The sequence below is a fragment of the Urtica dioica genome, chromosome 8 (assembly GCF_054948205.1).
Source record: "Urtica dioica subsp. dioica isolate 48M chromosome 8, U.dioica_male_clone48M_v1_H2, whole genome shotgun sequence".
NCBI lineage: Eukaryota > Viridiplantae > Streptophyta > Magnoliopsida > Rosales > Urticaceae > Urtica > Urtica dioica.
In genome coordinates this window covers 13,015,960-13,040,497 of record NC_142763.1, presented here as the reverse complement: position 1 = coordinate 13,040,497, position 24,538 = coordinate 13,015,960, and the positions used below count along the sequence as shown (strand labels likewise).

The following is a 24,538-nucleotide window of genomic DNA, read 5'->3' as shown; positions in this document are numbered from 1 at the left end:
GTGACTGGATCTATGAGTTTTGGTCGTGCTTCCTTGAGCGTGTCGGAGCTCAAATCCAAGGGTTTGAGTCAGCTCAACTTTGGCAATGATTGAGTGAGCTCAAATCTAGAGTTTTGATTCTCTTTTGGTTTTGAGGTAGAAAGAGAGAATGACGGGAGAGATAGAGATAGATGATAGATGAACAAGTGATATTAAATGAGGTTATTAATTATATATATAATAAAATATTATTAAATGAGGTTATTAATTAGTTTGGAGATGGTAGGTGTGAGATTAAAAGATAATTTTAAGTGTAGGGTAAAATTGATTTTTTACAAGGGACCAACTTGTATTTTTGGCCAAAATTATGTTTTGGTGGATTATTGGAAAAAGTTAGTGAGAATGTGGTACTTTGAGCAATTTCTCTAATTTTAATTAGGCGTAATTATTCGGGGACGTTAATTTGGGAAGACCAAGGTCAACCAACATTTTGCCGAGTCAGATTATACAACGTACAGTCTTTTTCAAGCAATTGATCTTTTGGGTTTTCGAATAAAAAAAAAACGCGCTCAATCTCTAAAACCCTAGAAAACACAAACACCTACGGAATCCAGATTGTCGACTTGTGTTCCTCAATCCCCTCGAATTATAAGCATGGCCATGGCCGGACTGTACAGACGAGTCCTTCCTTCTCCTCCCGCCATCGAATTCGCCTCCACACAAGGAAAGGTGCGTTCGAAATCAAGTTTTCATTTTTTTTTAATTTGTTCTATATTAGAAGAACTCGATCGTCACAACGAGTTCGTGCAATGTTGTGTTGTTCGTATCAGCTATTGAGTGAAAATTGTTAGTTTAAGATCATTCATAATTGAATCACTTAAGGCTCGCATTCATTTCCACATTGTAGCAACTGTTCATTGAAGCCATTCAGAGCGGGACGATGGAGAATTTTTATCGGCTGATATCCTATTTCCAGACTCAATCAGAGCCCGCCTATTGCGGATTGGCTAGCTTGTCCATGGTGTTGAATGCCCTAGCCATTGATCCTGGAAGAAAATGGAAAGGTAATATTCAGTTGTATGATCTGATTTAATCTTTATTAAGTTCTTTACGCCAATTGAATTAGGGCATAATAGTAAGAGTAATTGTGTATCTCGGTTTTTTTTATTTACGTGTTCATTGGTGTAAGTGGGTTCGGTTTTCCTTGATGTTATGCCACAGGGCCTTGGAGATGGTTTGATGAGTCTATGCTAGATTGTTGTGAACCTTTGGAGAAGGTTAAAGCTCAGGGAATCTCATTTGGGAAGCTTTCGTGCTTGGCTCAGTGCGCTGGGGCTAAAGTCGAAGCCTTCCGTGCGAATCACAGCAGCGTCGATAATTTCAGGCGATATGTCGTTAGAAGTTCCACCTCTGACGACTGTCATGTGATCTCATCTTACAATAGAGAAGTTTTCAAGCAGGTTGTTATTTTTATTTTTATTTATTTTTATCTTTTGATTGACTAGATGGAAAACAAACTCAAGGCTTTTTCCTTGGATGACAAGTTTTCTAAAAGAATCTAGGTAGTGATATATTCCCGAGTTAGTATGTATCTCCAGACACATACAATGAAGGATTTTATTACATTAGTGTTCACTCTTTCCTAGGCCATGCCTAGGCCGGTGAGAGATTTCTGTTAATCCCATTTAATTACCGACCATGGTTTCGTTTCAGACAGGAACTGGTCATTTTTCACCTATTGGTGGTTATCATGCCGGGAAGGACATGGCACTTATTTTGGATGTTGCACGTTTCAAATACCCACCTCATTGGGTCCCACTAAACCTTCTATGGGAAGCCATGGACGATGTTGATGGAGCAACTGGCCAACCCAGAGGGTGATTTTTTTATTTTTTATTTTCCTTTTAGAATACTGTTATCATCCTTTTGGGAAGACTTTAATTGATTTTATTTTATTTTAATCTTTATGTGGTGTGCCAAGAAGATATCTTTAAAATTTCAACTTGTACTTCTATATATTTTTCTGTTACAATTTCAAACAATGAATTAATCTCTTGGGATCAATTCTTACAGGTTCATGCTTATATCTAGGCCTCATCGGGAGCCTGGGTTACTTTATACACTGGTATGGTACAAACATTGAACTTTGTTTTTTTTTTTTTTTTTTTTTTTTTTTCAATCAACCGTTAAAACTATACCTTGCACCACACAGTCAATAAGGCTGTGATGGCTTGCACCTGTTTTCTACCTTGGAAATGGGCTAGCATACCTGACAAGAATATGTTCCTTATTGCCTTCTTATTCTCTGTGTTAATGGTTCTGAAAGTTCGAATTCGTTTGAAATTTGTGTGTTCCTGTACTTCACTATTCGTAATGGTTGGGACTGTTTTTTTTTCGTTAATCTTGCCTTCAATTTTTATTTTTTTTATTTTTACCTTGTGGCAGAGCTGTAAACACGAGAGCTGGCCTGTTATTGCCAAATATCTTATGGATGATGTTCCCGTTCTCTTGAATTCAGAAAATGTCAAAGACATTCAAGAAGTTCTTTCCGTGGTTTTTACATCCCTCCCATCCAACTTTGAGGAGTTCATTAAATGGGTTGCCGAAGTTCGAAGGCGAGAGGATGGTAGCCAAAGCTTAAGCCCGGAGGAGAAATCAAGGCTCGACGTCAAGGTGCTACGAAACTCCAAACACCAATTTTGCACTGAAGTCTCTTAACATGACATGTTAATCTCAGAGTCTTTATTATCAGGAAGCGGTATTGAAGCAAGTCCACAACACTGGCCTTTTCAAACATGTATCCACATTTCTGTCTACCCGAAATTCGCATTGCAAGCACTCAACTTTTTCCAGCGACGGAAAGAGTTTACCAAACATAGCCGCCAGTGTATTCTGCCAAGGAGCTGAGCTTTTGTCGGGGAAGTCGGGCTCGCATAGCTATTGCTGCCAGGAAATAGAAACTTGTGTCAAATGCCTGAACGCTAACGGTGACAAGCCAATCACAGTAGTATCGGGGACTGTCGTAAATGGCATCACCGAGCAAGGCGTGGACATGCTCGTACCTTCGTCCCAGACGAAATCACAATGCACATGCTCCACTAACTCGAGAAACTACGTTGGGTTTCACCCAGCCGGAAACGATGTACTCACAGCCCTTCTCCTCGCTCTCCCTCCACAAACATGGTCGGGGATCAAAGACGAGAAGCTTATGCAGGACTTGCATGACCTTGTTTCGGCCGAAGATCTTCCCACTTTGCTTCAAGAAGAGGTGATAAATCTCGATCTTCGAAATATCCGATCTCCATTTTCGGGTGTTTGTAAACCAATTTCAAAATTGAATGCCCGGTTCGGTTTTGCAGGTGTTGCACTTACGGCGGCAGCTCCACCTTCTGAAGAGATTACAAGAGAACGAGGTGGAATAGGTTCTCGCCTCTCCTCTTGTTTAGTCTCTCCATCTATTCGTTCAACTACCTCGTGATCATACGGTTAGTCGATAACAAAAGCTGTTTTCATAGAGTAGACGAGAATTTGTTTTGTTTTGTTTCGGGTGATCCAAGTGCTTTTATGAATAAGGGATCCGCCCCTCCAATTAACATTTATTTTACATTGGATTTGCATGTAAGATGTATATTTATCATTATTAAAAAAGAAAAAAAATGATTCATTGAATTTAGTTGTGCTCGTATTGTGTTTGTGCAGCTTTGCGTCGAGAAAGAACGCGGTAATCTAATACATGCGATATTTTGAAGTACTCAAACTCTATTTTCACATGTTGCAAATTACAGGAAGAAATTTACATTAAAATAAAGAAAACGATTACATAAATTCCTCCTAAATGCTTACGTGTAAGAAAGTGCTCTTGAAGTTTAAAGCGTATCAAACGCTCATTGTAAAATTTTTGTGTTTGCCCTTTTGTCATTCCAACATAATTTGGACACATGTCACCTTAAAATGTAGTTTACCAAAATACTCAAATAAACTACACTGACGTGAGTCTTTACTCTCCTCCTTCTCAAGTCATCTTTAAGCGACATTGTTGCATCTACTTTCTATTAGAGCATCTTTAATGGTTGTGTTTGAGGACTTACTAGTAAATTGTACAATGTTGAAGCTATTTGCTCCACCTTCAACATTTGGCAATTTGCTTCATAGAGCAAATTAGCTCTAAACAAAATCAATAGGCCTCACTCTTTTTTCAACCAATGGAAATGGAATAAAATGTAAAAAAAAAATATATATTCAAGCAAAGAGATGGATATTGGCTTACCACAAGAGCAAGGGAATTGATTTTCGGCCCGATTCACGATTCCAAACGATCCACTCACGTGTTGACACGTGGCAACAAACTGCCACGTGTCAACACGTGAGTGGATCGTTTGGAATCGTGAATCGGGCCGTATAGCATTGCTCCAAGAGCAATGTTGTTTAAAAAAGTTGTTGCTTTAAAAGCTCATGTAGCAAATAGAGCCAATGTGATATTAGTTTACCATTAAAGATGCTCTTATGGACATTGGGTTGGTATCATCCATGGTTTATGGTTGTAGCACTATTGCCAAGCCACTGAAAATTTACTCTGAAAATACCGCAACAATTTTTGTTTCTTCTTCTAAAAATGATAAGTATTCAAAGGCTGCTAAACATATATGAAATGAAAATACATTTTCGTTAACGAAGAAGTTTATAAATAAATGGTGTCAATCGAGCACATTAGACAAAGCGTTGGTTGTAAATCCTTTTAACAAAAGATTATTCAGTAAGACATTTATTGGACGTGTCAAATGAACGGGGACCATTGTTATTCTGATTGACATATTTTGTTCTTGATATGAACTCATAAAATTTGTTTTTGTATTTGACAAAGACATTATTGTCGGATCCTATTTGAATACCTCATTAATTTTCATGTTTACTATGAAGTTAATATTACGATGCATGGGTGGAAGAGCCTATGTTGATGAATTGATGTAAAACCACTATGGTCTTTGTTAGTTCTCATTTCGGGTATTGACATGATTTAATAAAAAATGTGATGAGTTTATCTTATACTATGGGCATTTATGATTATTATCAAATCATATGGTATGTAATGATGCATGAACCAGGTGAGTGTTAGACTTTATATTCTAAACCATGCATACTTGTGAATATTTGTGACCCAAGTGTATTTATCAATAAGTGGTTTAATATAATATAATGATAATTTTTATCGGTTAAATATTGATCAAAAGATAAAGTTATTATGTACCTCGATAGTAGGTATATATTAAGAGAATTCATAGAAATTAGCCGTGTCTCAACTCATTACATAAGTTCTATGCGCTATCACAAAATTGTCAATCCTGAAAAAAATCAAGAGGGAAAAACTCAATTCCGGCAATTTTTCACTTCCGTCGTCGTTCTTGTCATAGATCAATGTAAATTTTCTCAATGAATTAATTATATGTAGAAATCATCTCGTTCTAAAATTTTGGGTAATATATTCTACGTAATATCACGGATTTTGAATTGCATAATTAAAATCCATTAAATTATGCATATTGAACCATGACATCATGTAGTTTTGCAACACAAGTGTTCTATCAATTTTTTTCCTACCATAAAATGAAATAATCTCATATTCAATTTTTTTAGACTCACTTTACTTAGTTTTTTTTTTTTTTTTTCTTAAGATCTTTTATTTTGGATATCTATTTCTTTTTATGAAAAAAAACGTATATAAAATAATCATTGGATAGGAATTGATCAATGAAATAGTTCAGGTTTTAGATTTTTAGTTAAATTTTTATTTTTTATTTTATTTTTTATTTTATTTTTTATTTTATTGTAATTGCTAAAATTATGACACTAGCTTTTTTTTTTTTTTTTGACACCATACAATGTATTTACCTCTGCTCATAAATTTTTTATAGTCTCTAAAAATTACTGACCTAATTTTCACTTGCGACCTTCTTTCTAATTTTAAAAAGTAATTGAATCCAGTCTACCGGTAGCGATCTACCCGCCACAACAGCGAAAAGAAAGTCAAGCCATTCCACTATAATAAAAGCATATGGAATCCAAACTTTTGGATTATTATACAAGTAAATTCTTAATTTTAAAGCTAATACATATATATATATATATATATATATATATAGAGAGAGAGAGAGAGAGAAGAGAGAGAGAGAGAGAGAGAGCGCTTTACAATAATGGCTGTAGCTGGTCTTTACCGGAGAGTGCTTCCCTCTCCTCCTGCTTTCGAGTTCGCTTCACCGGAAGGCAAGGTACTGAAATCCTCTCTCTCTCTCTCTCTAATGAGTATTGTTTGGTTCGTATTTGATCTTTAATTTTTTTTTTTTTTTTTTTTTTTTTTTTTTTTTTTTTTTTTAAATTTCGTGTACAGAAACTATTCACAGAGGCTCTGGGAGATGGAACAATGGAAGGATTCTTCAAGCTCATATCGTACTACGAGACTCAGTCCGAGCCTGCTTACTGTGGCCTCGCCTCGCTTTCCATGGTTCTCAATGCGCTTTCCATCGATCCCGGACGGAAATGGAAAGGTGACTTATTATGGATTCAATTCGTTGTTCTGGAGAATTATTAGGAATTAGTATTTAATTTCAATACAGTTTGACAGCAATGAAATGTAAGGTTGAGAAATTCTCTAGATATTGTTTCAGAAAATCAAATCTATGGATCATTCATATGAGTTATGTTAGTGATTCAAATATTGATCATTCAAATGAGTTGTGTTGGTGATTGACAAACTTGCTTGCTGTATATATTCGTTTAGGGCCTTGGAGATGGTTCGACGACTCGATGCTCGATTGCTGCGAGCCATTGGAGAAGGTCAGATCCGAAGGGATAACGTTCGGGAAAGTCGCGTGCTTGGCGCATTGCAACGGAGCTAACGTGGAAGCTTTCAGGGCCAACGAGAGCACGGTCGACGAGTTCCGAAAATTCGTTATCTCGTGTTCTTCTTCGGAGGATTGTCATGTCATAACGTCGTACCATAGAGGGTCTTTCAAGCAGGTACCGCAATTTCGGTCCTCTCAGCTTATTTACTACTCAAATTTTCTCTTTATGTGTTTAGAAATAGACTACAAGTGCCTTGAGATATTAAGTGAACACAGACTGGGACGGGACATTTTTCGCCAATCGGTGGTTATCACGTGGGAAGGGACATGGTTCTCATATTAGATGTCGCCCGGTTCAAATATCCACCGCATTGGGTTCCTCTTACACTTCTTTGGGAGGGCATGAACACGGTTGATGTAGCAACGGGATTGCCTAGGGGGTATGGTCTCACCCGTTAAAACTCACTATTTCTTGCCAAGCTGTTAGGTTTGAACTGAAGAATCTGTTTACGATTTTTGTCAATAAGTTCTAGCTTCCGAGCAGGCTAATTGAGTTCTGACTAATTTCGTCTTAGTTTCAGAAAACCTGCGCTGACATGATCCTGATATTCGTGTTTTCAGGTACATGATTGTTTCAAGGCTTAACCGAGCTCCGTCTATTCTCTATACAGTGGTAAAGCTTTTTTTATTATGTAATGTGATGTCATAGAAAGAAAAAGAAAAAAAAAAAAAACAGATTATAGCTATTGTTTATCGTGTAGTGTGATGTTATAGAACAACTTTCTGATTACCTCAAATAAATTAATGCTCGAAAGATATTTAAACCAACTTCTACCATAAATTACTGTTAGGACTTGGGGTATTGGGGGTATAAAAATAACATTAGATAAATAGAGGGTTAAATATAGAATAGTAAGAAGTTAGTTAGCCTTTAAAGAACAAGAGTTGGTAGAGTAATAGATATGAAAATGGTCTGAAAAGTCTTTTGTACGGAAGTAATTCCTATTTGGGAGAGCACGTACCTCTGAATGTCCGATACCACTCACTGTATTTCCTTTCGTTCCTATTCCAATTAATACAAACATCTCTGGGCGTATCAATTACCGCGGAATTTCTATGGCTTTAGTTAGTAGAAGAAGCATACAAAAGACGGATGATGTACATATATATCATTCTTTAACTTTCAAGTTGTTTGTAATACTTCTTGACATGTGGCTGTCATTATCATACAGTGGTATCTTAACTCAATTCTATTCTACAGAGCTGCGGACATGAAAGTTGGAAAAGTGTTGCAAAGTACTTGATCATAGATGTTCCTCTTCTTTTGAAGTCCGGGGACGTAAAAGATGTGCAAGAATTACTCTCTCTAGTTTTTAAATCGCCGCCTGCTGATTTAAGAGAGTTCATCAAGTGGATCGCAGAAGTTCGTAGGCAAGAAGACGGCACTCCAGTTTTGAGCGAAGAGGAGAAAGGGAGGCTCGCCGTAAAGGTTAGTCGTGACTCCTTTCTTCCATTGTTATTTCAGGTTATTTTCAATTTGAGGCTGGCCTGTCTGGGAACTCAATTCGGTTTGGTTTAAATAAGTTTTATGTGAATTAAATTTAACCACTATAATCGAATATTTTATTAGCGTTGATCGGAAAACTCAATCCTTCCAATAGATCAAAGCCTTATAGTTGAATTGAAATATTGCATTCATACCTTCCAGCAAGAAAGTTGATTACAATCATCCCCCAAGTTTTTCGTTAATTAATCAATGTTATGTTTGACCTTTGCGTGTCAATTTACCAAAATGCGCATAACCGTAATGGATTTCATCATATTGGCTGTAGCCCATGCTTAATAGTCATATTTTGCATCTAATTAAGAATAGACTAAAATAAATCTAACAATAACTACTTTGATTACGCTAATTTTTTTCTTCTTCAAATTCACACGTCAACTAAAATATGTCTGTATTTCAAATGACCTTCCCCGTATTTTAAAACTGAATAAAAGTGCGCCGAACGGCCGCGACGAGTTTCGTTCAGGAAGAGGTGTTGAAACTGGTGAGAGAGACCGAGCTCTTCAGACACGTCTCGAGATGGATGAAGTCCCAAACCTCTCTCTGCAAATCAACCAACCGTTGCAACGAGAAGAAGATCATCAACAACGACAACAACAAAACCGCATTACCCGAGATCGCCGCGGATCTCTGCTGCCAAGGAGCCCAAGTCCTGGCCTGGAAGCACTGCTCGACCGACGACCTCTGCTGCAGAAAATCCGACGTCAAAGTCAAGCTCCTGAACGGCTCCGGCGGGGAAAAGCCGGCGACGGTGGTGTCGGGAACGGTGACCACGAACGGGCGGTGCGAGCAAGGAGTGGACGTGATCGTTCCGAGCACCGCTCTCTGCAGCTTCGACGGGGTCAGCTGCAGAGGAGTGCACCCTTCCGCTGGGGACATCCTGACCATGCTTTTGCTGGCACTGCCTCGCCAGACGTGGGCCCCGATCGCGTCCGAGACGCTCCGAGACGAGATCGCGGGTCTTCTCTCACCCGATGGCTTGCCGATTCTGCTCCAAGAAGAGGTCGTGTACTTGGGGAGGCAGATTCATTTCCTCGCCGCTGATCTCGGAGCCCTCTCATGACGAGAGTATCTCGAAAACGACACGCCTGCACTAGACGATACTTAATGGCGACTCAACTGCTGATTTGTGTTGACACTTTTTTTTTTTTTTTTTTTTTTTTTAAGTAATTAATTCGCTGAAAGTTTGTGATTTTAGTTTGTGAATTGCTAAATCGCAAAACTTTCGATAATTATAAGTAAATAGTCATTCAGATTCAGATAATGTGTCGCCGTGTGGACAATTTTGAGTGTTCCATATATACCTTTTTGCGCATTACGTAAATTTAGCAATGTTAATGAAAATGTATGACTATTTATTTACAATTAATAAATGTTAGTTATGTGGCAATTTTGTTATGTGGCAATTTTATTATGTTTATAAGGCTATATATATCTAGTGAACGCAATTTGTATTTGCTGTTCTCATATGCTACTCTCAAGATTCAGATTGTGTACGTAGACAATGCGTTTGCTTTAGCTCTCGTGGACCAAGCAGAAGAATTTACATGACATACCGGCTTTTTGAAATTTATTCGACAAATACCTGTCAATACTTTTTAATCCCATAAAATATTCCTCCAACACATTAGTCCGTGGCAGAGAAAATTTGACTACGAAAACATATTCTAAAATGTAAAAGAAAAATGATAAAAATTTGGAGTAAAAGTTTAAATTTTCAAAAGTTTTAAGGCGTATTTTTAGTTATTTTTCGTAAACGTTTATTATTTTTACTTTGCAATTTTATTTAGAATAAGGTTGTTTACAATTTCTTGATATAAAGAACTAATTTATATGAATTTTTTTGAAATCAATGCTATAGAAACCGGCAGTCCAGCTTAAAATACCCTACTAAGATTAATGGGAGCGGATGGGGTGGAGTTATAATATATGTATTGTATAATTTCACTGCTTTATCTTTAGATATGCTAAAACAGCGGATATTAAAACGTATTCATACAATATTTAATGATTTTCACTTTCACGTGGCGTTTTTGCTTTTCTTTTCTTTCCTTAAGAGAAACGAAAGTCGATCACGGCTTTGAAAAAGAGCCTGTGCTATATTATTAATCATGAATACAATCATATTATTATTGCCATTATTGATAATGGCTAAGTTTAACTGTAAATGGTATATCAACCAACTCCCCTAAGCAACCGCGTATAATTAATTATTGTTAATAGTACTATCTTAAGTCTTAACTTATGTGCGACAGCATTAAAGAATTAATGAATGGTTTGTTTGGGGGACCCGGTATTAATAGGGCGCTAGCTATGGTTTTGTGAAACCAACTTTGAAAAAAGCCTAACGCTAGATTTAATTGATAAATTAATGATAAATTATATCTAGCGTTAACACAAAAAAAAAACTTATTCAAAACATTTCACAAAAAAAAAAAACTTATTCAAAACATTACACAAAAAAAAAAAAAAAAAATTCAAAACATTTCACTTAAAAAAAAAACTTATTCAAAACATTTCACAAAAAAAAAAAAAACTTATTCAAAACATTTCATAAAAAAAAACTTATTCAAAACATGTCATAAAAAAAGAATAAATCCCATTTTTACCCCCTGGACTCGTGCCTCAGTTACATTTCGCCCCCTGAACTCGAAAATGTTGCAAAACTCAACTCACAACTCAAACACGTGTTACAAGGTCCCACTTCCGTCAGTATTTGCACGTTAAGTTTCACGTTTTGATGACGTGACAAAATTTAAAAGGGTATAATAGTATTTCTATTATTGTAATTACTTTCAAGATTTAAATATTGTTATCAGATATATGAATTGTTATTAAATAATTAAATATTTCTCTCTCTCTCTCTCTCTCTCTCTCTCTCTCTCATTTCTTCTTCTTTTCTTCTCTGCATTTTTCTTCTCTTAATAAAATGAAAAAGCAAATCATAAAGATAAAAACATACAAGTAGCTTATTCGCCCCATGAATATTTTTCACTTTTATGTGAATTTCAAACTCACGCCACCAGATAAACATTCAATAAAAATAAGAATAAATTACTGGAATGCCCCCTGAATTATGACCCGAGTCCTCAATTGCTCCCTCATTAAAAAAAGTGATAGTCCGTTTACTTGTAATTTGGATTTTGTTTCGAAAACAATCCTTCCATCTAATTTTCTCTCATTCTGTTATGTTACGAGGGTAATATAGTAAATGTAGTGATCTGTTTAGTTATTTTATTTTGGATCTCAATTCTTTATTTTATTTTGAACGTTCTTATATTTTCATTAGATCTGTTTTCCCGCGACATGAAATTCCCCCACCCCTAAATCATGAAAACGAGTAAGAAATTCCTAAACCCTGAAGATGGCGCCGAGAAGAAAATCGAGTAAATCACCGACGAAGCGTCGGAGGCAAAGCAAAAAACCAAAGGAAAAAGAAATAGCCCCAACGTTTCCAGATAATGGTAATGTTTTAGGTTTTGTCTTTTCTTTGTTTAATCATTATTTAAAGAATCCTTTGAAACTTCTTTTCTTCGATTATTAAAGAAATGGGTAGGACCACTTTTATTTTGTGTACGTTTAGTGTTTGGGACCACATGTGCACTCTGATTTCTACGAATATGTTGGTCGGTATAGGGTATTTAATATGTTAATGTTGTTTAAATGGGGTACATATGGGTCATCCTCGTCGATTTACGTCTTGAAGTTTGTTTGGTCATGTTGTTGGGGTATTTAATCAGTTTTTTAGCTGTTGAGCAATTGTGAACAATTATTAATAGCTACTGTGTTGCCTTATTTTTGTCAGCTCCTGGGTCTGGTAAATTTACAGCAGTTTTACACCACGGATGGGAAATGGAGTTTGGTAATCGTGGTTTGAAGTACCTAAATGGAACTGTCACTTATGCAGACCACTGAGACATAGACAGAATGAGCATTGTGGAGTTGGATTATGTTTTGAAAGACCTTGGGTATGAAGTAGGAGCTGTTTACTATCTGAAACCTATAGGTAGTGATGAAGTCGAGTATGTACATCATGATACTAATCTTTGGCAGATTATTGGGGAAATCATAAAAAAATAGTAAGAGTGTTGACATCTGGTGTGGTCATCCTCGTTTACCTACACCTCTGCTTCTCACTGAAAAAGCGAATACGGATATGAATGAGGGTGTGAATGAGGCTCGGAATGAGGATTCAGTAGGAATTGAAGAAGTGGCTATGAATGATGAGTTCAATGAGGCTGTGAATGATGAGCAAGTAGGAAATGATGAAGTGGTGGTGAATGAGGAGCAAGAAGGAAATATTGAAGTGGAGGTCAATGATGAACAAGGAGAAAACATTGGAGTGAAGGTCAATGAGGAAGAAGAAGAAAACATTGAAGTGGAGGTCAATGAGGAAGGAGAAGGAAACATTGAAGTGAAGGTCAATGAGCCTGTGAACAATGACCAAGAAGGAAGCGAAGAAGAAGAGGTCAACAATGAACAAGACGATACAGAGCAAGAAAGTGGTTATGAAATGAGTGAAGATGAGGTCGTTGTAGATGGAAATGCTGTAGAAGGTGGCTTACTCGGTAACGGAAAACAAATCTTAAGTGATGATGAAGCGGTTGACGGTGATAGCGACTATGATGGTGAGGAGACCATGAAGAGAAGAAGGGACAGTTCATCTAGTGAGGAAGAAGAGACGAATATGAAAAGCAAGGGAACTCGATACACAAAGAAGATATTGCCAGAATTTCCAGAATTTCGAGAACAAGATGCAAACATCAATTAGGATTCATTCAAATTGGGAATGCTTTTCCCCAATGGAAAGGCATTCAAAGAGGCTATGAAAGAGTATTCTATACGCTGTGGAAAACAAATTTGGTTCAAGAAGAATGACAAGAATAGGGTTATGGCTGAGTGTAAAGATGAGAAGTGTAAATGGACGTGTTTTGCATCACTTTTCGACTCAAGTGATACCTTTATGATCAAGACTTATCGTCCACAACATACTTGTGGAAGAAGTAACGTAAACACGTATGAATGTATATACTTTCCTTGTTTTTACACGTATGACCACAACATATTTTTTTGACTTATTTTACATAATTTCCTTGTTTGATCTCAGGTTTGCAACGTATAAGTGGCTGTCGAAGAACTACATGCAAACATTTCAAGAGAATGATTCATGGTCTTGTCTCAATTTCATGAAGAAGGTACAATCTGATCTCATCCTTAAATGCTCAAAGCAGAAGGTATACCAGACTAGGAAGCACACAACTCAAATCATAGAGGGCACTTACAAGGAGCAGTATGCGTTATTGTGGGACTATGGTGCTGAGTTGAAGAGATCGAACCCGAGATCCACAGTAGAGTTTGAGACAGAACGTGGAGCGGAAGGGCAGTTACTATTCAAGAGAATGTATGTCTGCTTCAAGGGATGTAAAGATGGCTTCTTGGCAGGGTGTAGACCATTGATAGGACTGGATGGTTGTCACATAAAGGGCCATCACACTGGTCAATTGCTCACTGCAATTGGGGTTGATGCTAACAACGGCATGTACCCCATTGCATACGCAATTGTAGAGTCAGAAGGCAAGTCAAGCTGGAGTTGGTTTCTCAATTATTTGAGAGAGGATGTAAAGCTCAATAATGGTCTACACTGGACCTTTATTACAGACAAGCAGAAAGGATTGAAGGAAGCCTTAAGTGGCATGTGGGAAGAGGGAGCAAGACTTGCTGAGTACCGACATTGTGCTAGGCATTTGAAAAATAATTTCACTAAGGTTAGTACTTTCTAATATTTGATCTGATAATACATGTACTTTCTTTTGAATTATTATCTGAATTCATGTCATACTTGTTGGTCAAGGTATTCAAGAGTCAATACTTGAAAGTTCAGTTTATGGCTGCTGCAAAGGCATATTCAAAAGATGTTTTCTGGGCAGAGATGGCTAAGATTGAGGCCGAAGATGTGAAGGCCTACGAGTGGTTGATTGAGAAAGACCTTGGTCATTAGGCAAGGGCCTTTTACAGAGAACTTCCAAAGTGTGATATGATACTAAACAATCTCTGTGAAAGCTTCAACGGTACTAGCCAATCTACTCAGCAAACAGAACCTCAACAGCCTACTCAACCTGCAACTCAAATTCGGGTAAAAACTTAAGTATATTCACTATTATTATGTGTTTGCTGACATTAACAAGATTATTATGTTTCAGCAAAGTCCAAGATTCAAAACTGTCAATAACCCGAACAAGAACAAAGGTCTCATTCCAAGGAAGCTGTTCAAGAAGTTATAAAGGAAGTACATAAGGCATATGAAGAATGAAGCACCATACTTTTGTGATGAATCACACTTTTTTTTTTTTTTTTAATTTTGGTGTCCTTATAACTGATGATGAACAAGTACAATAATTATTTTGGGGTGTAATAGTTAAGTGCTTTGTTGTGCTTTATTTTTGGTTTACACTTTTGTAACAAACTTTACTTTGCATAAATATGAAATGGAAATGGAAATAGAAATACTTGTGTTTGTATATATAATAATTGTCTTGTTACATATAAAGCCATACAACAATAGTCTTCACATCTACTGATACATATACATCCATACTCTACTGATACATATAACAAGATTGGAAATAGAACTTCTACCTTACTTAAACACAATAACAAAAGGTAGAACAACAATAAGGAACATTAAAATCATCTTCACTGTCCTAACTTCATGTCCAATTTGTTCAATTTCTCGATTAAGAGTCTTCAATTGGCTTGCAAAGACTTCTGATCCAATTTCTTGCTCTTGAACCACATAATTTGGTTCCAATTCATTTATCTGCCTAACCACCTTGTTCACTTCATCTACTGGGTCAATCCATCGGAAAAAATCACACCCATCGTGTTCATTTGCCTGAAACAATGAGGAAAATGATTGAATATACAAAAACCCCACACATCTTCAGTGCTGGACAACGAATCAATTCATCGACGACCAATAAGTATATTAATCGAATCATACCTTGAATAAGGAACATCCAAAAAACCGACGACCTGGATTTAACTTCGTCTTAGATGTACGCCTCACGCAAACAAGTTCGCACCTGCATATCGGCGTTCCTTAAAGTTCTGCCTTGGACCGTTCTTCTTCTTCTAACCCAGAAATCCAACTCTTACTCCATGAATCAGAGCTTGAAGCTTCCAATTTTGTCTCCCTTGTGTTTGTCGATTTGGATTTCATAGGTTTAGCTTTCATGTTGTTTTTTGGTTTTGGGGATTTAGGATTTTTGAAATCTGTATTTCTCGAGTCCACAATTGATAAGTTCATTAAGGACATTTCAGACATTACACTAAGATATAAGCTCACGTGGCAAAAAAGCCGAGCAAAAACATAACAAAATGAGAGAAAATTAGACGGAATGACTGTTTTCGAAACAAAATCCAAATTACAGGTAAACAGACTATCACTTTTTTTAATGACAGGGCAATTGTGGACTCGGGTCATAGTTCAGGGGGCATTTCAGTAATTTATTCTAAAAATAATTAACACAAAAAAAAAATTATGAAATGCCTCGGCGAAATTAAAAAAAAAATATATCTTCAACTCTATACAAGACCTATGTTACAGAATGTGTCCAAGTAAGAAAATTAGCTAGTGGATATAGAAAAGTGGTGGGACATTTTCAAATTCTGAAACCCAAACCCGGCCACCTCTTTGTCGACTCTTTCTTCGTCTTCTTCGAGCTCGGATCGATGAGGTTTTCGAGGGACTTTGCCTTTCTGTCTCGAGTCTTACCCGCTTCTTTCAGAAGCTCTCCGAGCCTTCTCTTCTCGTCTTCGAAATCCGGGTTTGCCGTCCCGAGCTTCTCTTCTCGCAACGTCTGACCATGTTCCAGGATCTCAATGGCATCATCAACTCTGCAATAACCAAGACAGCAAAAAAAAAAAAAAAAAAAAAAAACTCAATTCTAAAAAATAATAATAATAGTTCCTGATTCAACATAAGATTGCAATGAATAAAGTAAAGACCCACATTGTAACTTCGGTGAATATTTTACGGTAACGAATATTTTGAGAAGAAAAAAAAAAGGAAATAATTCCCAGCAAAATGTTCAAAATAATTATAACTTTCTTAATATATGATGTGTCACAAATATATGCAACTAAGTTTAAAGAAAAAACTTGGGCATGGTGTGGTAATTTCACTTTCAGCACAATGATTCATGACTTGAAAAGCCAGCAATGTATATTAGCCCTACGGAAGAGTTTAGATAATTGCACTGTCTTGTCCAATGACCACAAGGGAAGGGTAAGAGAAGAAAAGAAGAAGAAAGGAAGGAGAGAGAGAGAGAGAGAGAGAGAGAGAGAGAGAGAGAGAGAGAGAGAGAGAGAGAGAGAGAGAGAGAGAGAGAGAGATTTAATTATTTAATAACAATTAATATATCTGATAACAATATTTAAATTTTAAAAGTATTTGGAATAATAGAAAATACTATTATATCATTTTAAATCTTGCCACATCATCAAAACGTAAAACTGAACGTCCAAATACTGACGGAAGTGGAGCCTTGTAACACGTGTTTGAGTTGTGAGTTGAGTTTTGCAACATTTTCGGGTTCATGGGGCGAAATGTAACTGAAGTATGAGTCCATGGGGTACAAATGAGATTTATTCTAAAAAAATGAAGCTAGAGTATACTAGCCAATTTGAAACATGAAATTGGCAAAATAGCCAATGTTTGGTTTATTTCGTAGACTATTCAATTAACCATATTAACCAACATAAATAGACAATAATACCTTCATTTAAAATGAAAAGTTACCAAAAATAAATTAGTTAACAGAAATAAATAAATTAATGAAAAATAATACAATAAATAACCGTTTCATTAATAGATTAAAAATAATCTCGGAAGATATTACGAGATCTTCACCGTCGATCTTCAACGCCAAGTCAACTCACGCAATTTTCCGTCGATCTTCACCGTCGATTCGTCTCGAACCGTCAACTCTCCGACCGGAGACACAGAGTCGCCAATTCTCCTACAAATAAAAATCGAAATTAATACGAATCAAACACAAATTAACACAAACAAACACTAGTTTTCGAATCAATAGAAATCAATACAAGTCAACAAATTAACGACAAATCAATACAAATCAACACGTATCAACACAAATTAAACAGAAATCAACACTAGTTTTCAAATCAATAAAAATCAACACAAATTCAATAGATTAACAACAAATCAATACAAATCAACACGTATCAACACAAATTAACAGAAATCAACACAAATAACACAAACCAACAAGAGAAATACTTACATGGATACAAGTTCGTAGTAACGCCTTGAGGATACTTACATATATCAAGAAGACAGTGTTCCTCCGCGATCCACGCCACCTCACTCACGTACTCCCCGCACTCGCACCTTTCCGTTCCTCCATGGCACTGCGCAGTCGCCGCCACCGACTCATACACCGTCCTCCTGAACCCTCCGCCGCCAGAGATCTCCTCCTCAAACGCTGCCAACGTCGCTTCTCTTATCGCCTCGAATCCGAACCCTAACCCTAATCCGACCGCCGCGGCGCTCTCTCCGCAAGTCGTATGGAGAATCTCGCCCGAAGTAGAGGAGGAAGAGAACTTACTGCCGGAGAAGATCCCTTTGTCGTCGGGCTCGTACCAGAGGTAGCATCGCTAGATCTGGATCCGAGCGGACTTCGCTCCGCCGCAGATGGAGCAGGAGATCTCCGCTAGCTTAGTCTCGGCGGAGATGTATTCTCTGCACTGGAACGCGCTGGAGATGGTAGTGTGTTCTTCTTCTTCATCGCCTTCGCTGGTTTTGAAGAATTTTGAATCGGATGATCGCGAGACTAGCTCTTGGAAGAGGGCTGAGGGTTGGGCTAGGCTGGGCTATTGGGTGTCGTCGGGAGAGATGATCGCCGAGCTTGGATCTCCAACTCAAAGAAGAAGACCAGTGATAGGGTTGAGAAAGAGAGAGATCACGTAATCAAATTCAAATTGTAATTGAGAATAAATTTTTTGCTATTAATCACGAACTCAGACACATTTGACTTTACATTTTTGTATAATTATAAAAATAACACGTTATATTTTCAGTAGGGTCATTTTCGACCCAAAAAATTGGCTGAAACGCCACATCATCAATTTGGACTATTTTAAAAAAAAAAATTATAAATGTTGGTTAATATGCAATCTCAACGTTTGATTTTGACTAGTCCGTCTAATTATTAAAAAGAAACTTATTCAAAACATAACTATGTGAAGGATTTAAAAATTAAAATATTTACCTTTTCAAAGAAAAAAAAACTTTCACGAAAAAAAAAATTATTGAAAAATGAAAACATAAATCTGTTGCACCATATAAAGTTGTAAATATGATTGAGCGCTTTAAAAAATAAAATGAAATAAAATATTTTAAAAATCTGTTGGATTACATCAGAGCTGAAATTTGAAACATTGACTTGTTGTACCTAAACCTGGCTTGGCGGGAGGTACCGCGTCTCCCACTCCCGCCAAGCCCGGACTCCCGTTACCGGGACTAACGGGAGTCCCGTCCCGGTAATGTACGGGACGGTAACGGGAGTCCCGCCTAACGGGATTCGGACCCCGTTAGGCGTAAAAAAAAAGAAAAAATATTAATTTTTTTTTAATGAAGTTAAATAATTAAATAAAAGGATGTAATTGAAAAGATTTTAAATTAAGCGGGTAGAAATGAAGATTTAAATGAATTTAAATAATTATATACAATGACTTAATTTGAAAAGATTTTGAAGTAAATGGGTAGAAAAAAAATAATAAAGAACAATGTGAAATTAAAAATGGGCCTCCTAAAAAACCTCACCAACCCCTAAAAAGGTGCGACGGCGAGGAAAAAGAGCACCCCTTTCCTCGTTAATTATTTGAAAATTTATCCCGGACAAGGGCCGGGATATCCCTTAGTTATACAAGTTAGTCTAACCATTTATGTTTACATTTGCGAAATCAACTTCAAAATAGTCAAGAATTTCGAAGCACATGAATGTTTCTTGTGCTCGATTTCTATGTTGAATCCAATCCTTACCGCACGTCAATGCTTCGACCATCTCCGGTTTCAAGCTACATCTTCTATCGTCGATGATGCGGCCCGCGCTACTAAAAGCCGCCTCAGATTACACGGTTGAAACAGGGATGGTGAGGATGTCTTGTGCCATAGATGACAAGACCGGGAACCTCCTCGCATTCACTCTCCACCAAACCAATAGGTCGATGGCTTCGTCATCCGACCTGACCAAATCGTTCCGATCGTACTCTTGGATCTCCGGATGGGACCGTGCGTCGGTTGCGCTCGACCTCGTCTGACTTGTCCCAGCTTCTTGTTGTTGAGGCGATGGGCTGTAAGCGGGCGCGTTGACGAAGACATTCGTGTATTGGTGTCTTCTCGGATACTGCGTCTGTGATTGAGATTGCTGTGCTCGATATTGCGGTAGGAGTTTCGCCTCGTATACCTTGAAAAGATCAAAAAAAGCTTGCACGATCCTCCCGAGATCAAGTGCAACGTAATCTTGGTCCACGAAATGGTTTCTAATGTACTTCAGAAATTTTTTTAAACCACCAATTTTACATCGGACGTCTAGAATGGCTCCAAAACCGTATAATAATGGAACCTTTCCAGCCCCCCAATATTTTAAAAACTTGGCTGTCATTGCTTGAATAGAATCTTGAAAAATTGTTACGTTTTTATATTTATCAAGATGCACAGCAGTTGCGGTCATAGTATGAAGACCGAGAAAAGAAGTAGGAGTGTAAACAGCAGAGAGATAACAAGTTTCTTTGTAAAAAATGTCGAGAAAAGAAACAAATGATTCAGCCATCCTAATATCATATTCGGATAAAGCGTTTTCGCCATGTTCGCTGTTAATGTAAGAAACAATAACATTGACGTAATGCTCGGATAAGAAGTTGGTCAACATGAGAAAGGTAGAATTCCACCTAATTTTGTTATCTAGGTGAAATGTGCGTTCTTGTAGACCGTTTAGTCTAAGGCGTCTCTTAAGCTCATCTACTCTAGAGGCTGAACTATTTATCCAACTAATGTAATTCATAATCTTGTTGATCGAATGGTCATAACTAGCGGCTCCGGCTTGAACTATGAGGTTTATGATATGGGTATCACAACGTTGATGCAAAAGGGTATCGTCAACGTTAAGTTTCTCCTTTAACTCCCTAATCATGGCGTTGTTGCTTGTGGCATTATCTAAGGTTACAGATATAACCCTATTGGTCAAACCCCACTCACCTATAACACTAACTATGATGTCTAAGATGTTTTCACCAGTGTGAGAACCTTCTATCCTCCTAAAGGCAATGATACGTTTGTTTAGGTTCCAATCGTCGTCTATATTGTGCACTACAACGCTCATGAAATCCATCTTAGATTGACCAGTCCATATATCTGAGGTTAAGGCAACGCTATATCTACCAGATGATATGGTGTCTTTCATTTGTTCATTTTCTCCTAAAAACCATTTTAGGATATCGGATCTCAAGGCTTTCCTAGACATTATTTGAACATTTGAAATTATAGAACTAATGAATCTAACGAAGCTTTGAGATTCGATATGACTAAAAGATTGATCGGTGGAAACAAAATATTCTACTAACTCACGCCTAAAGCTTACAGGATCGATGTGACTTACCTGGCTTGACGAGGCTCCAGATTGAGTCCCCTGGCAGTGCCTGCGATGACTCCACAATAGCGACGTCCCGACTCTTGTGTTGTGAGCGCTGAATATTTTGCCACAACTGTGACATTTTCCGGCTTTTTCGCCGTTCGCAATCACCTCTTCAAAGAAGGTCCACACAACGGACCTAGCACGACGTCGTGGTGGTTGTTGTTGTTGAGGTGGTTGTTGTTCTTGTCGTGCTCGTCGCTGTCGTCGTTGTTGGGTCTCCTCTTGTTGTTCACGTTGTCGAAGTCGTGGAACTTGACTTCGAGGTTGAGGTGGTGGTGGTAGGTCTTCTTCTTCTTCCTCCTCCTCCTCCTCATCTTCTTCATTTGAATTTTGGGTTTCATCGTCATCTTCTTCTTCATTTGGATTTTGGGATTCGCGTAAATGTTGCTCGAATACTTGAAATTCTTGAAAAGCCACTTCGGATGACGGAATTTGAGCTTGATAAGCTTGCTCGGGATCCATTTGAGGGTAATATGGGATTTGGGTGTTTGGAATTTCGGTGAATTCCGAATGGTTGAAAGTAGGAGCAAATAATTTGGATCGAAAGAGTATTCGGTGTTTGGGTCGGGGGCGTTTTGAGACAAGTGCAACCAATTTTCTTCAAAACGGTGCATTCGTTCACCTCGAGAAGCTCTTCCCCTTGACCTCCTCGGTTGTGGGATGAGGATGCCATGAAAAATTGAAAGCGTTAGAGAGAATTTGAGATTAAAATCGAGAGAGTTTGAGAGAAATTGAGATTGAGATTGAGAGAGTTTGAGAGAGTTTGAAGGAAAGGTGTGAAGAAAATGAATGAAATGGGGGGTATTTATAGATTTTAGAAATAAATGGGTAAAAAAAAAATTAAATTTTTGGCCGAAAATCGCCTAACGGCTATATTCCCAACGGAAAAAAAAAACGGCTCTTTTTTTTTTTGCCGTTGGATCTTTGATCCAACGGCCGAGATTAAAAAAAAAAAGAAACGGGACTAACGGGATCAACGGATCCCGTTAGCCGACTTAACGGGACGGACGTCCCGTCCGTCAACAGTAACGGGAGTCCCGCTCCCGTTACTGTGCCTAACGGTAGCGGGGATTCAGTCCCGTCCCGCTACCGTTAGGCCAGGATTAGTTGTACCATACTTTTAAATTTGATTGAACATATTAAAGCATATACAGCTAAAGCATTAATAATAATACTAATTGAAGCTTTCTCTTTTTCCCTCTCTTCTTTAATATATTTTTCAGTTCCCTCTGAAAAAAATGGACTATTTAAATAAGTACGGAATTTATTTCATACTATGGCATACAAAAACTTAAGTCATTACATATATATATTTCTAGTAGTGTTTATACCTCGGTAAACAAGTTGTAATAAATATTTAAATATCAGAGTATTTAAATCTTGCGAACCTGTGTTATTTATGCTTGACTACCAAATTTTTGTGAATGACTTGATTGCGTATACTTTTATTTCACTGCCATATTTTTAAAATGACCAACCAATTTTAAAAAAATTATTTGGTACACACATAAAAAAATTGTTTATATTTATGTACCACTTTGAACTTAGTAAGGCGACTTAATGTATCAAGTTTTAATTTTTATTATTTATTATTAATGTAAAATGTAGTGGGGCATTGACTATGCCATATAACAACCGATGATGCGCTGATGATAATTTATGCGCTTACCAATATCATTTCTCAGTATTAATTCTGAATACAAAAATATATACTTTTGTTTCATTATCATGAATAATTGTTCTAAGAATAAGTGCTATATTATATCATTGTTAATTTAATTACATTGTTTAAAAATAAAAACTATATTTATAATTTATTTTTCATATTTTAACATCAATATTTTTAATTAACTTCTTAAAGAAAAAAATACATCACCATACACACATGTTATACCCTTATAATCATAAACAACAAACTTTAATTCAGCGACTTCAACTTAATCATATTTAAATGTTTCAATACTACAATGTGTGATGCTCTATTAGTGACACAAGGCATTTCACAATCGTTAATTATTTAAAACTTAATTATTTTCTTAGTTTAATATATTTTATATTGTTATTTGAATAAATATTAACATATTAAAATGAAAAATAAAGGTATATCCACCGACTTTGCGCAAAACTAGATGTGCATAAAATTTATATTTATAGAAATAATATTTACAAATAAATTAAACAAACCCAAAAGTCTTTCAAAATTGTCTTATCATAGAAGATATATCTTATACCCTCATTCAAAACAAAATAATCTCTTATTAAGCCCCTCATATAAATTTCTATCTTACTCCCCCCTCAAACAAATTTGTGGCTATGCTACTATCATCAGAGCATAGTTATCAATAAAACTAAAAATATAAATTTCTATCTTACTCCCCCCTCAAACAAATTTGTGGCTATGCTACTATCATAGTTATCAATAAAACTAAAAAAAAAAAAAAAAAAAAAAAAAAAAAAAAAAAAAAAAAACTTTGTTTCATAAAAAAGATGTGAAGCATTTCGCTCTTTTATTCGAATAATTAAAAGGCAGTGTAGCAAAATAGTCAAAATGAAACTATGAAATTTGTTTTTAGCCTACGTTTCACAATTTTTAAAGAAATAGTCAACATGTATATGTAGTAATAATTAAGGTCTGGTTTGCCCTTATTTATTAACAAACTCGTCATTTTCTCTCTCTTACTTTTTTCCTACACTTTTTTATATAAAAACTTCAAAAAACCATATTTATCTCATATGAACTCGAAATTGAGTAATTCCAAATCCTACGGATTCGTGACGCCGAGATCTTCAAAAATAGATCCATTGTGTTTGATGAAAAATCATGTTTAATATCATAGATGTAGAAAAATCACGTTACTATCTTAAATATGGAAATAACTGAAATTTTTTGAAATTATCAAAAAAATAAATGGAAACGTAAATATGATGCATTAAACATAATTTTTCATCAAACACAATGGGTCTATTTTGAAGATCTCGACGCCACGAATTTGTAGGATCAGAAATCACTCAATTTCGAGTTCGTATGAGAAAGATATGAATTTTTTAAGTTTTGATGCTAAAAAAAATTATTTGAAAAAATAGGAGAGAGAAAGTGACGAATTTGTTAATAAATAAAGGCAAATCAGACCTTAATTATTGCCACATAAGTCATTTGCTATATCCCTAAAAATTGTCAAACTAGATCAAAAATCACATATTTAAAGTGGTTTAATTAGTTATAAATCCCGTAAAAAAAATAATTAATTACAAGTAAACATTGCTAACCACGGACATATGCATTAAATAGCTTTGAATTGAGCTTCGGAAGGCTAATATTTCCCCATATATTTAGTGAAGCAAATGTACGTTGTGTTAGCAAAGCAGCGACAAAGATATAAATCCAACACTTTCTTATTTCGAATTTAAAGGGTTGGTTGGACATTTTTAAGTGAGTAATGAGG

The 24,538-nt window shown here is 36.5% G+C and overlaps 3 protein-coding genes across 4 annotated transcripts; all 3 read left to right on the top strand.

The window, feature by feature from the left end:
- The first annotated feature begins 456 nt into the window (after positions 1 to 456).
- LOC149388282 (glutathione gamma-glutamylcysteinyltransferase 1-like) lies at positions 457 to 3,972 on the top strand. 2 transcript variants are annotated; one of them, XR_016300767.1, is made up of 9 exons: positions 457 to 708; positions 887 to 1,043; positions 1,201 to 1,439; positions 1,693 to 1,856; positions 2,053 to 2,104; positions 2,425 to 2,652; positions 2,732 to 3,247; positions 3,339 to 3,464; positions 3,679 to 3,972. XR_016300767.1 is itself a non-coding variant. In XM_089623925.1 (8 exons), the coding sequence occupies exons 1-8, from the start codon at positions 634 to 636 to the stop codon at positions 3,399 to 3,401; spliced, it is 1,494 nt and encodes a 497-aa protein (XP_089480051.1). In that variant the 5' UTR covers positions 457 to 633; the 3' UTR covers positions 3,402 to 3,642. The 2 variants fall into 2 exon arrangements, 1 of the variants encoding a protein (XP_089480051.1); XM_089623925.1 differs by lacking the exon at positions 3,679 to 3,972 and having other exon boundaries at positions 3,339 to 3,642.
- A 2,079-nt stretch (positions 3,973 to 6,051) lies between these two features.
- Positions 6,052 to 9,739, top strand: LOC149388281 (glutathione gamma-glutamylcysteinyltransferase 3-like). The gene is made up of 7 exons (XM_089623526.1): positions 6,052 to 6,242; positions 6,362 to 6,518; positions 6,752 to 6,990; positions 7,092 to 7,255; positions 7,437 to 7,488; positions 8,077 to 8,304; positions 8,846 to 9,739. The coding sequence occupies exons 1-7, from the start codon at positions 6,168 to 6,170 to the stop codon at positions 9,440 to 9,442; spliced, it is 1,512 nt and encodes a 503-aa protein (XP_089479652.1). The 5' UTR covers positions 6,052 to 6,167; the 3' UTR covers positions 9,443 to 9,739.
- Positions 9,740 to 13,168: 3,429 nt separating this feature from the next.
- Positions 13,169 to 14,377, top strand: LOC149388280 (uncharacterized). Its single transcript, XM_089622390.1, has 4 exons — positions 13,169 to 13,293; positions 13,487 to 13,953; positions 14,038 to 14,144; positions 14,231 to 14,377. The coding sequence occupies exons 1-4, from the start codon at positions 13,169 to 13,171 to the stop codon at positions 14,375 to 14,377; spliced, it is 846 nt and encodes a 281-aa protein (XP_089478516.1).
- The last annotated feature ends 10,161 nt before the right edge of the window (positions 14,378 to 24,538 follow it).